Source organism: Archocentrus centrarchus, chromosome 5 (assembly GCF_007364275.1).
Source record: "Archocentrus centrarchus isolate MPI-CPG fArcCen1 chromosome 5, fArcCen1, whole genome shotgun sequence".
Taxonomy (NCBI): domain Eukaryota; kingdom Metazoa; phylum Chordata; class Actinopteri; order Cichliformes; family Cichlidae; genus Archocentrus; species Archocentrus centrarchus.
This window is the reverse complement of record NC_044350.1, coordinates 20,626,897-20,641,019: the sequence shown is the minus strand read 5'-3', so window position 1 is coordinate 20,641,019 and position 14,123 is coordinate 20,626,897. Positions and strand designations below refer to the sequence as shown.

The window sequence follows — 14,123 nt, the reverse complement described above, 5'->3', positions numbered from 1 at the left end:
TTTGTGTACTGCCATTTACTAATCAGCGGCAACATAAAGAACACAGAGAGGGAATCTGTTTTCCTTTTGTATGATTATCGACATCCTACAGACAGCAATGAAACAAAAACGGGTAATATTTTGCAACAGAAGACTCCACAACTCCTGTATTTTTTATTCCATAGTGACATATAATAAAACACCCCTTTGCACAAGACAGAAATCATCAAAGTAACAAACTGGGGAAAAAATAAGCACAACCCAAGCACACTTAAGCCAGTGCTGAAGATTAATATGTTTAATAACCAGCAAATTTAGTTCCCAGATGTATTTGAAATAAATAAAAAGACACAGTAGGCTTTATAAATATTATCCAATATCAGTAACTACAGAGCAAAAGATGTTTGAAAAATATGTAAGTCTTAACAAAGAGGTGGCAGATGACAAGAATCAGGTCTCAGCACCTAAGTAGTTGAGCACACAATAACTGAAGCACAATGAAATGATTAATCATTCATCAGTTTGAGCTGCCACTGGCATCTTATGACACTGACGTTCACGTGCAGCTCCCAACCAGGTGAGCTGCTTGTTTTTTTTTCCTGTGACAAGTACAGCTGTCAGAAAGATCACAGTACATCATTCAGCCCCGCACTACATTAAAGAGTCAGTGGACTAAACTACAAATTGCCTTTAAGAGGAACGATAAAACATGAAATCCTTTCAAAGGGAAATTGCCCAACTGGCAGACAGCTGAAGTCTTACTTTGACTACCTTGAGCTGCAGATCATCCGGGGTGTGCAAAACATCAAATCTCCATGTGTGACATTGTAACAACCAGTTAATTCATAGCATTTCATATTCACATGTTCTGTGGAAGACTTCTTCAGACAAATAATGAGTGAATGTAAGGCTGCCAACCTTTTCAATGCCCCATTGAAATTACTGACATTTACTGCAATGCCAGTAAATAATACTACAAAAAGGTTCTGGTTTAGATTTAGATTTGAGGTATGGTCAGACTTACCTCTTCCATATTTTGGGCATATTTAAACACACTATTTCAAAGCTAAACAGTGGAAATAGTGGGGTAAATAGTGGTGTGTTGACTCACCATGTGATCAGCAGCATTAGCTTTCAAATCACATACCCGCTAGTCTTATCAAGTGCAGGGGTCTCAGAGCACAATCCATCCAAAAACAACAAAATAAATGCAGCAAAAAAGATGTGTAGATACCTCAGTAGTTATCAGACTTTCCGAAATAAGATGAAGAATAATTTTTAAAAAGCTGCATAAATTGCTGCTTTAATATACTGCCCATATCACAGAACGACCCATTCAATTTTGTTGACAATTCATTATGGCTCTTATCTACCACGACTAATACTGAATGTTTTGTTGTTTGTTTGATTGTAGCGTATTTTAGCAGAATACTGATTGTGAGAACTAAGGATTAAATGGGTTTTGTCCCAAAAATGGGAACACCTTTTTAAAGCCCTGAGATGAGTTATTTCACATTGAAGAGTATGCTCTGAGACAAGAAGACGCATAAACAGAAACCTCAAAACCAACAATTAAGCCCCAGAATTTTGCCTATATTATTGTTTAAGTTAAAATAGCAAATAGCTAATAGGTCTTTCTTCTCTTATTGTACAAGAAATTGTATATTTTTTTGGTTTTGGACTATTGTAACAATACAATTCATTTGCTAACATCCTCATCCATGGCTTTTTTTTTTTTCCACTTTAAAAATAATCCTCCGTTTCATTCCTACACCACACAGTTTATACAATAAACTCCATTTCAGTCAGTCCAGCAGCTTCCCGGCAGGAGATTTATTCCAAAATATCCTGTAACGGAAGAGAAAAGGAAGTTGAAATTGACTTGTGATGTGATTATGAAGGATACAGTGGCGCTGACTTATACTGGGAGAGAGATGACAGCGAAAGCTACAATCAGAGAAGCCACGATGCACTGACCTCGTCTGAATCCTCTCCCACTGTGCGCGACCTCCTGTCGCCATCCTCCTCTGTCACTTCTGAATGCTCCTCCTCCATCAGCCTCAGCACTGAGTATCTGTAAGTCGCCTCACTGATAAGAAAGTTATGCGACAAACCAGGGTGAGTTGTTTTTACTGCATTCTAAGGGTTTAAAATAAACACGTTAAGGCTCATTAATAAATTTTCATTACTTGACTGGGAAGCAGTATTTTCGGATGATCAATACAGCAGCAGCTACTGCTGCCACAGACACCAAGATCACTGATGCAATAATCCCAGGGTGAAGCCTTAACCCGGCCTAAAAAGACAAATGAATCCAATAAGATCTAACAGTGGGGTAGTTAAAGAGCCCATAAACCTAACAGCTCAGTTCATGAAGTGTGGCAAAGATAAAAAGGAAATACAGCAGGAGATATGACAGCTGAACAGCGGTGCATTATAAATCATAGTGGTGGGGTACATCCCAAAAGCTCAGCAGCAGCTGCAAGACTCTGGCCAAGAGCAGATACTGATGCAATCCGGATGACATGTTCGTCACATCATTCAGTGGATCGCTATAATATCTTTAAGTCAGGGCAGTGCATTAGATGATTTGAAACAAAGTGTGACAACATTAATCTTTGTAGCAATAATTCAAATGGAGCATGGCCAGAATGTAACAATGAACAATTTCTCGTACACTTTTGGTGGCATCAAATATCACAAACAACCAAACAGTGATGAAGTCTGATGGTTATGAAACATTTTTACATACACCTCATATAGATCCAAATTTAATAGGGGTGGGGGTGACAAAGCAGTCTCCCTTTTATGGGGCTTTATCTTTATCATATGCTTCGTTAGGTACACCTGTTCAATTGCACGTTAATGCAAATATCTAATTGGCCAATCACATGGCAGCAACTCAGTGCATTTAGGCATGCAGACATGGTCAAGATGACCTTCTGAATTTCAAACTGAGCATAAGAATGATGAAGGAAGGTGATTTAAGTGACCTTGAATGTGGCATGGTTGCCAGATGGGCTGGTATTTCAGAAACTGGTACTTCACTGGGATTTTCCCAAACTACCAACTCTATGGTTTACAGAGAATGGTCTGAAAAAGTGAAAATATCAAGTGAGTGGCAGTTCTCTGGGAGAAAATGCTTCGTTGATGCCAGAGGTCAGAGGAGAATGGCCGAGAATGCTTTGAGCTGTTAGGAAGGCAGTAACTCAAATAGCCTCTTGTTACAACCAAGGTATGCAGAAGAGCCAGGTGCCATTCCATGCCAACTAAGAACAGTAACTGGGGCAACAATTTGTACAGGCTTACCAAAACTGGAAAATAGAAGATTGCAAAAATACTGCCTGGCCTGATGACTCTCAATTTCGGCTGCAACATTCAGATCAGGATTAGATGTAAATGTCAGCGGCACTGTTGCCGCACAGCAAGAAGGTCCTGGGTTCGAATCCACCATCTGGCCCGGGCCTTTCTGTGTGGAGTTTGCATGTTCTCCTGTGGCTTAATGGGGTTAGGTTAATTGGTGGGTGTAGGTGTGAATGTGAATGGTTGTCTATCTCTCTGTGTTAGCCCTGCGACAGACTGGCAACCTCTCTAGGGTATACCCCACCTCTCGCCCTATGGCAGCTGGGCTCCAGCCCTCCCGTGACCCCAAACAAGATAAGCAGAAGAAGATGGATGGAACATGAATGCATGGCTCCACTCTGCTTCTGTCAGCAGTTCAGGCTAGTGGCGATGCTGTCATGGCATGGGGGGATACTTTTTTGGCACACTTTGGGTCCTTAATGCCAACTGAGCATCATTTAAACACCACACCTGAGTATTGCTGCTGACCACGTCCTTCCAGCAGAATAATGCACCACGTCACAAAACTCAAATCATCCCAAACTCACGACAGTAAGCACACTGTACTCAAATGGCTTCCACAGTCACCAGATCTCAATCCAATAGAGTGCCTTTGGGATGTGGTGGAATGGGAGATTTGCGTCAGATGTGCAGTGGACAAATCTGCAGCAGCTGTGTGATGCCATCATGTCAATATGGACCAAAATCTCTGATGAATGTTTCCAGCACCTTGTTGAATCATGCCACGGAGAATTAAGGCAGTTCTTAAGGTTAAAAAAAAAAAAAAAAAAAAAGGGGGGGGGGATGGGGTTAAACCCAGTATTGGCAAGGTGTACCTAATAAAGCTTTAGGTAGCTGTATGTATTACATTGCAACAAATGAATAATTATATATGTATATATTTCTACCAACAGACATATTAAACAGAAAGCATAACCTTTTACCCTTCAAGTAAAGGGAGTTTGGCCATAAGTATGATTCCAGATAAATCTGCAAAACATGGACGTGTGCAATAAAAAGATGACGAGGCACAGTAATATCGAGTGAAGTCAGAAGGCTATAAATATGCTTTTGGAAATGGAGTACTGCTCCTCCAGAACAGAAAGCTTGTGCTTTAGACTTCCAAGAACTGCTTCAGGCTATTTAACTACAAGTCAACAAGCTGAGACCAGAGATACGAAAAGTTAATCTCCATCTAAATCAAAATAAGTCCACTCCACTATACGTATAAGTCGATGTAAATTAGGGACTATGTCTGTAAACTAATTTAACTTTGAGCTTGAGTTTAACGGATCTCATTATACGTATTTACATACCTGTTGTTCAGACATCCTTGTCACCTTCAAAGCCCAGTTAACTTACGGTCATTATGGAGCCTAGAGCTAAGCGCATTACAGCCTGTAAAAAACCAACGCGAAGCGATTTAAAATCATTTAAGGGCTTCTTTTTTTCTCCAAATATAAACAGGAAGAACTAAACGCTGCAAGTGTTGACTTCCTGGTTCTGCTTTTTCACCTGTTTCCACGCCCCCGTTAAAACACATCATGTGACATAAAGTTATGTGTCACATGACCTTCTGACGGCCCATTTCAAACTTACTTTCAGACCTGTCGTTTTGGCTGCATATACTTCCAAAAAGGTGACATCTATGTTTGATTGCTTTGGATATGAAATCCGTTTTAAGGAATGATCCTTTGGCATATTTTGGGTGTAACTTTTGATCAGGCATTCATTTTTGCACTAAGTCCCTATAAAACCCACTGAGATCATGCTTGAAATGCAAGGCTGCTCCTTATGTAACATTCAATGCCTTTTTCAAGGCTGTTACACAGTTCCCGGCACTAATTTTGTGAGTCATAAGCACATTAAAATTCAAAATCGTTGATTTTTTTCCTGTCCAAGGTCTTGTTTTGGCAGGTTGTAACTGTTAATTGGAAACAATACATTGTGAAATTGAACATTTGTCACTTGGCTATTGTTTTCTGAATTTCTGCAAATAAAAAGAAAAAGGCATTTCCAGGATGTGATTAACAAATGTTATTTTTCCTTTCTTTTATTCCATTTCCCTTCCTTCATGGTTAAGCAACAGCTTATATCAGGCTGAAAATAATGATTCAAGCTGGTATCAGGCACTCATCAGGTGTGATGAGTGATTTGGCGAGACTGGCGAAAAATCTTGCCAGCCTCATGAGCAGCCTGCCTGTTGTACTCCTAGTTACAGTTGCAGATCCTAATTTGGAAGATTTCACATGCATTCAGTGTATTAAAAAACAACCATCTTCCTTTATCCTTGTCCCAGTTCTGTCAAACTACTCATTTTAAATCCAGATAAACACAAGAAATTCGAACCACTGCTATTTAAAATTTAATTTAATTCACATTACATATACATACAACATGGTTTTATGACTTTCTGACATATAATGACTCTAAAAAGGAGCATAAATTATCAGTACTGTAACATGTAAAACTGAAATATGAGAGATTTTCGTAAAAAAGAAGCTCCAGGATGTTCTTTCAGGAGGCTTGATAAGAATTTGCCAGCCAAGACTCCTGAAAAGACTCTTATTAGTATCACATGTGCAGATGAATAAGCAAGAACTTTCAAAAAGCAAGTATCTGTATTACTTTTCCAATCCCTTACAGACTAACAAGACACTGCATATGGTGACACAAAGCTCCTGTTAGCTTCCAAAAACAAAGGGATAGACAGAAGCAATTTTTCTGAATTGGGAATTCACTACTGATCAATAAGCTCAGCTGATAAATCCTGAAGTCATTCATTCACTGTCAATTTGATTTTATTATTTTTGACTCTAATTGACTTCAACTCATGCCAGTTCATAGTACTTTCCTGTCTTTGGTTCAAAATAGCAGTTCAGGCAAGGATCATAGAGCAGATTCAAATATTCATCCTCGCTCTCCTCTTCATTCACTGACTCATCTCCTCCTGCAACAAAGCCAGAAAACCATTCAGGATGTAACTGTTCAAAAAAGTACGCAAGTAACAGTACAGTAGTAATTCATAATGGAATCTGCACAAATAAAATGTATAAATGTAAGACTTAATGTTTTTTACGCACTGTGGAATAGCCATGGCAGATATTATGAATAAGGGCCTACTCTGTCAGCTGTTACTGGAATAAAATGAGAAGTCTGGATGGTGAGGTGACCTTCAGACTCAGGTGGATTTAAAAGTTTTCTGCCGCTGCCATTTTTTTCTTCATCAATCAAAACCCAAGACACCCAGACCCAGTACCACATTATGAAGCTGTAAAGAGATTCCCTGTAATCCCCACGACTTTAAAGCATGAGAATTTAGCTGTTAAATTGACGGGCAGTTAAACACTAAAAAGGTTATGGAATGCTCCGGGACGAACATTTTATCTTATCAGAACTCGGGCAACAATAATGAAAACTAATTATAAGACACATTGTGTAAGAGCTTTAAAAATTATGTTGTAAACTGGAAAGGTTTCATCAATTAACCTTGTCGGTGTGTCTGGGGGGATACAGACCTGTAATGAGCCTGTCTCTTGTGACCTTTGGCATAATGTGGAGGACAGAGACCTTCACTCTTATTTTTTATTATTATTATTATTATTATTTTTTTTACCCATAATAGGATACAGTTTCACCTGCTTTCCCACTATGTTGTGCACAGTCTGCGGTGGAAACATTTCTGTAAGCTCTGACACCAGTGAATGTTTCCATTAGTGTTAATGTTAAAGCACTGGATTGTTTTCTATCTACCTGACTTTCACATACAAAAAGGCAGTCTGCAGGCAAAAGGACTAATGTGAAGGTTTCTGTACCTCTGACTACACTTCCCCCATTGTTCCATGTGTTGCCTGACCTTCTCTGCAGGCTGGGAGGCATAATAGGAGGGCTGAGCACGTCCATCCATTCCCTAGGGGGAAAGACCATAAAGGCAGACGGACATGACAACACATACCATTACACTTACCAACCTACTCTATGACATTTTAACAATGAAGTCCCATCATCATGTGCTCTCAGAAGCCCATCTAAGCTCCCATTGTCCTTGAGCCACTTCTCCTGCAGCCCCACAGTTTTACTTGAAGGATCACTTATTAGATTTTGACTCAAGCTGTGACTTCCAAGTGTCCACATTCGGGCACGGAGTAGGGGTCTTAACCTTCCCTGTTTCTGCGAGAGCATGACTTCATTTCTCTCTAAATGAGTTTATCCTCCCCGTCTGCGATGTACTCAGGCTACAACTATACATCAGTCATTTTCCACTAAATGAAAACACTGTTCTTTTAGTATGGCGTAACAGATTACAGCCAGAGGAGAAAATATCGCAAGATGAATTCTTTTACTTGGAGGCAATGCAACATTCATTTGTTAAACAGCATTCATAATCATTTTTGGCTATACATCAGTTGTGCAATTATGCATTAACATCTTTTGCCTTTGGACAAAACCTCTCAAGAGGAGCACATCATAGCATATTTAATGAGGAATTACAGTATAATCGTCTTATGCACAATAGTCACAATATTCCCTGCTAAGCCTGCCTCACCATCATCAAGTGCAATGATTAATAATGTGTCTCTTTCTCAAAACAAAGTAGATTACCTAAGCAGGCAAACTATTGATGCATGTATAGTATAGTGTGTATAGCATGATCCTTTACAACATGGTGTACTTAAAATACTACTTTATATGTTAATACTTTAACAGCATTTTCACCTGCTCTACTCTTGTATCCATGTGGTTTTAATGGGAAATCTTTATATGAAAATATTAAAATACAGAAATTACTTATGAGCAATCAGTGATGTGGTCTTCTGATAAAAAAAAGTGGTATGATACATTAAACCTAAAGAAAGAAGGTTTCCTTTTTTATCTGATCTTCCTATGCATTTAAGTGTACATTCATTTCATTTCCTTTATGTCTTTAAATGATAAAGTACATTATCTCTGTTGAGGCTCTGATTTTTCTTTCTAACAAAGGCATTCGCCTCTTCTTTCCAACACCCATTTGACTGCGTGATAGGCAGGAACATTGTACAAAAGTTAATGAAAGCAATTTTCAAGGACAAAAGCCTCTGCTACCGAACTGTAAATTGAACTTCAAATTGTTAAGTGGGACTTGGCAAGAGTGATTAAACTCTTAGATTTTCAAGTCATTATACTCCATATATAGACCAGAGATAAAGGGAATAAATTGGTTTTATTTAATTAGAGAAAGCACACTGCTTTTGCACAGTGGTTGAGTGCACTGAAAATGAGCTTTCTAAATATCTCGAAAAGAAACAGTATCAAGGCAACTTTGTTTGTCTGACACCCCGGTAACAAAAGTTCACAATAGTGTTTAATGTACAACTGTATTTCTAGTCAAACTCTCACTGACAGCCTTATTTGCTGTTTCAACTTTAGCATTCTAGCCAAAGGCAGACACAATTATTACGTGCAAAGAAGCATGTTAAAATGCCAGAAAAGCCCTGGCAACATTAAGCACAGCAATCGGGGCATTTTAGCTGTCAGGGAAGCTGTAGCTCTCAACAGCAAGAAAGCCTTGCAGTGGTGCCAGGACGCTCAAAAAACACCATGATAGAATTCTCTGTAAGGGTGTCTCAGGATGCAGTGCCTAAAAGAAATGAAAGACAACAACGACAAATCCTGTGCAGCTGCTATTCAGTATGTAAATCAAGGCTTACTTCGAAGTCTCATTTCAGGACTACAGCTGTGGATGCTGCAGAGCCGTGTGTGTTTGTGAACAGTAGTATTAATTTCAGTGGTTATTCAATCAAACAGCAGCACTTAACTGGATATTCGCCAGTCGACTGGATGAACGCATTTAATAATCAATTAAATCAATGTGATACAGTAACACAAATACCAATATTTAAACACAGGGAAGTCTACACATGTTCACAACCTCGCTACCTTGCTTTTCATCAACAAATGGAACCTGTTAAGAGAGATGGAGGTTGCGTAATTTCAGTAGTCAAACTGTGATGCAACTCCTTTGTCTTCTTCTGTAACCTACAACATGGTTGTGTAACAGACCACATGGTTGTGTATACCCGCAAAGAAGTGGGAGACATGCAGGGACACAGCTCCGTATCTGCCAGCTGTGGGGCTATGTGATTTCTCCAGAATCCTCCAAGGTGAACTGGATCTATTCATACAGTGCCACAGATGCATATAAAACACTTGAAAGACAGTTTTAAATAATGATATTCAGAGAGGTTGAAGTGGACAGTAATATCCTTCCAGTGTTAATCTGTTAAATTAAAAGTATTTGAGCTGTATTTTTGAGACTCCTTCACCTTGTCCTCTAAATCAACACACTCATCTGTTCCAAGAGGTGTTTGAATCAAGCCTTAACTCTGAGCTATTTTCACCTCCAAGGAACATTAGAAGAAAAAAACACATACACAAACATACAAGCACACACACACACACACACAAATGATGGCTATACAAAACATTTTACTTCATCTTGCCTTGACTACGATAAATCCCATTAAACTTATTGAGTGTGAGTGGAAAAAAAAAAAACCATTCTCTTTTCACTGCTACATAATGACAATCTGTTATTCTCAACACATGTCAAGGGACATTTTCAGAAGTCTGAGAAAGCTTGCCAAATTTCTTTAGCTTTACTTGATCAACCTCTGGTGTGTATTCTTTTTTTTTCTTTTATTTATTTAATTTTTGGTACTTTCTCCAACTTGCAAAATATCTGTTCTGTTACTCTGTTTCACATTGCATGAGTCTTAAGTTGATACTGGATATAACATTTTCTTTCTTTTGCCTTCAGCAATACAAAGTCATTCATCAATATTCTTTCTTTTTGAAGTTAGAATTTTATTTGGTTTTAAGCTGTAGGTAGGCAAAGCAAGGTGGAACGTGTCTTATGGCTGTTTTGCATTATGAATTACTGAACTGAAGCTCCTGCTGTGCAGAAAATCTAACACTTGCATTTTGAATTTGGGGAATCAGAAACCAGATGTCTGCTGTACAGCAAAATAAATAAGTGCTATAAAAACTTTTGATGAATCTGACCAGTACAACATATTTGACGCAGCTTCTGACTGGTTTCCTCTAAACCATGCTCTACACTAAAAGCCCCAAAGATCTGTATCTTATATTGGACATGTCATGGTGCTACTCTTTCCATAACTACTATTACACTGCAGATATTTTTTTAGTTAAGAGAATAAAAGAACTGTACCCACCACACCTTCTGGTTATTTATGCTTATTTGAGAAAGATTATCCCAATTCAGAAAATCTACCTGACAGCTGGCATTTAGCAGAAATCACAATCTACATGATGCAGCAAAGAGAGGTATTGAAATTATCTCAGCTAGTATCTTCTTTTTAAGAAATTCATCAACAAAATAAGCAGTGGGGTTTTTTTTTGGAAAAACATGTCTGTTTATTTTAAATAGTCAGACTTTCATGTATGATACACTGGAATGCAAAAAAATTGCTTAAACATAATAACACACGCCTCTTACCTGGGGTTTGATTGCAGGAAAGGGTTCATTTCTGTCTGATAGTGGTGTCCCTGATTAGTCGGCTAGAGCAGAAGTAGAGGAAAGCTGTGTTAAAATGTCACCAGATGCTCCAATTCAAATCATTTTCCCATGAATTCTCATTAGGTTCAGTTGAAAAGACCACTAAGTACTCAATTAAGGCACAAAGAGGAAAAAGATTTACTTGTGCAGCACATCAAAATCGAAAATATATATATATTTTTTAGGTTCAGAATGACCTGTTCCATTCAATAAGGCAGTAATAAAGGTCACTGCAATTTGACTCTTTTTTAAGCCCAACTGCCCTGTCTCTCTATGGAAATTGCGCAGCGACACTTACCTGTAAAAGATAAGTGTCGCTGGGCCTTTTGCTACAGTTGCGCACACCATGTTAAGTCAAAGGCAACTGTTGCACTGTGCTTTGATATTTAACTACCTTTGCAATACAGGTTGTATCCTACAGGGAACAAAAATACATTTATAATTTTTTGTGTGCAGATTCATGAATTAATGCATTTATTGCAGTCTTGCCAGGGACGTGAACTGTGCTATGTGTTGCTGGAAGAAGTCACTCAGATAAGACTAAAGCATGGAGCAACATTTCTTTTGTGGAGACACAACTGTCCATGACATCAACAAAGCTGCCCATTCATGCCTCCCTGAAATTACACATAAAGAACAGCACCCAAGAAAATTAAGTGAAGATTTTTTTTTTCACCAAAGCTTTAGCACAAGCCCAAATTAACCTTAATTCGTCTTCTTCTTCTTCTTTTTTTTTTTTTAACAAATCTACAGTTTATGGAAATCCTTGAGCTGCTTTTGCAGGTCAGGACAAAAAGTCAATTTCCATGTTTTGTGCCATGGCAAAAAAAAAAAATCAAGTATGACAAATCTGAGCAGCAAGACACTGGAGGGATGGGTGAGCAATAAAAAGCGAACAGACCGAGGACAAGAAATCCATGCAATCTAATAATGCATTCAAAACTTTAGATGTGCCTATACTCTGTAAGTATAAGAGATCTTATGCGTAGGTAGAATTACAGGTAGAAGACAGCAATGATTTCCTTTTTAATATATACTCATTTTCGGCTGCATGAAACACAAGCACATTACCCTCTCCATCTTGTCAAAGCTAAAGACCATATTATAGCCTCAGGAGGATTTTTAAGTGTGGTGCCTGTTAAAGGCTATTACATTACATGACTTTGATGAAGAAGCACTCATGTTGAGGCTGCAGTGCTTGATTTTATTTTAGCAATCTGTATGCTGTTCCTTCTTTATCTAATCATCTTCTTAGAATAAGACAGGACCTAAAATTGCAGCCTGTGAAATTCTCCAGGTAGTATGGACTGAGGATGATGATGATGAGTTACTTACCTGTCAAGGGATGGAGACAATTTGGGGACTGGGAAACAGAGACTCTTACTGTATTCGATCTGTAACATTAAACCCAGTACCTAGCGTGGTAGATCACACCTGCATGAACTCCAGTTTCAAAGAGAGCACTAAGTACATCTGCCGCTAACAGAAGCACACCACTTGTTTTGAACAAACATCACCTCTTGAAAACAGCGAAATGTGGTGTGGATGTTCAATATAGCAGCGTTGGCTGTCAGCAGCTTGGGAGTCAATGTGATGACTTGCCTGGCACACTATCTGCTGTGTGTCTGCGAAGCCCACACACTTCTCATTTGCTCTTAGAGCTGACATCTATAATGTTTGTATTGTCTCCCTGGTGGAAACACCTTGGACTTTATCGAGTCTCCTCTTTATATACCAACCATTATACATCTTTTCTTCTCCTGTATGCCAAGTCAAACAATCAGTAATCTAAAGAGCTTTACATATATCTGATCAACATGATCTTAGGTTCTTATTTCTGTTTCTGCAACTATCTATTAAGGAAATATAAAACAGAGCAGTGCATGTAAAGTATTTGGTTGTAAACCTTTGCTGCACAAACCTTGGGAAAGAGGTTCAGTCAACCAATAACAGATAATTTATTTCCATCTTACTGCTTTTTTTTATCGAGGCATTTTCTTTTAGATGAATGGTGGCTGAGTTCCCCTCAAGTGGCTATTTTCTATTATTTATTTCTACTCTATATCTGCCAAAGCAAAATTAGAGGCTGGGTAGTATTACAAAACTAAATCTCAGACCTCTCACTCCATCTCCTAATATAATTTCTGTATTAACACATATAATAATAATAAACTCCATTAAATTTAAAGACCCCCCTCCTACGAAAATCAAATATTTAAACCTAGACTTGTGTCCATAATGTATTTTTTATATGGTAGAGGACACATCATGAGAAAAACAAGCGATCATTGCCACTGCTGAACATCTGCTTTCAAACGTGAGACAGGCAGGGCTTTTTATGTAACGACGCTAAGAAACCAAACCCATCAACTCTGGAGTGGAGGTAACTGGTCAGAGATGGAGATCAACAATGTTTATCTATCATTAACAAAGCATTATTATCTGTTTGTTAAAGCAGTGCAGTCACATTTACAAATTAATCCCAGCGGATTCCTCTCCTGCTTAACAAAGCACACACTTTGACAGTGTGACGCACTGCTGAGTCTCCCTCAGTGCAGCAAGTGATCTTGTGAGTGAGTGAGTGGGACTCACAGATGCTGAGGAAGAGTGAGGGTTGGTTGCAGGACTGAGACAGGGACTCATATTTGTGAGGCCATGCATAAGAAGCAATCTGAATTTCAAGATGTAACTGCAGATTGATAATTTAATTTAGTAAAATAAAAAAAAACAACAACAATAAGACCCATCACTAATGGGGATATCCTCCCACGATCGATGAAAATATAAAATAAATGTAGAGGTCAGGATAACATTACAGCCCCATTTCATAATAGAAAATCTTATTGCCTTCTGCAAAACAATTCTGCCCTAATTTGGAGGCATCACCCTAAACTTTTATCCAAATACTTACTAGTCACTCCTGGGTTAGTAAAAATATAACACATATTCCAGTTCGTGTTGTGCAAATAATACACATGTTAAATTTCATGGCTCAAGTCCTTGTGGTTCCGCAGTGTATAGACTGGAAAGGTAAAACCTCACAGATGGATGGGCGGATGGTGTTATGATCCAGGAGTCAAGTAGGAGTGACACCATTTTTGTTGACACCATTTTTCTCTTGTTTTTGGTTAGAAGCATAGGTTAGATATTTGTCTTTTGTTTTTGGTTAGGCCAGAATAGGGACCACTAGAACCTTTTGTTTGTTGTTTTGACACAGCTCACATCCAAAGACAAATAAACTGCT

At 38.5% G+C, this 14,123-nt stretch overlaps 1 protein-coding gene across 7 annotated transcripts in view; it reads right to left on the bottom strand.

The window, feature by feature from the left end:
- Positions 1–5,723: 5,723 nt before the first annotated feature.
- The window catches only part of cfap20dc (CFAP20 domain containing), a 31,441-nt gene continuing 23,041 nt past the window's right edge, over positions 5,724–14,123 (bottom strand). For 5 of the 7 annotated variants that reach the window (XM_030729703.1, XM_030729701.1, XM_030729698.1 and 2 more), the window contains exons 14-16: positions 10,820–10,881; positions 7,137–7,231; positions 5,724–6,271 (exon numbers count right to left, since the gene is read on the bottom strand). In XM_030729703.1, coding sequence (XP_030585563.1) covers positions 6,153–6,271; positions 7,137–7,231; positions 10,820–10,881 — 276 coding nt within the window. In that variant the 3' untranslated portion in view covers positions 5,724–6,152. The remainder of the gene's footprint in view (positions 6,272–7,136; positions 7,232–10,819; positions 10,882–14,123) is intronic. The other 2 variants (XM_030729705.1, XM_030729700.1) reach the window with 2 other exon arrangements.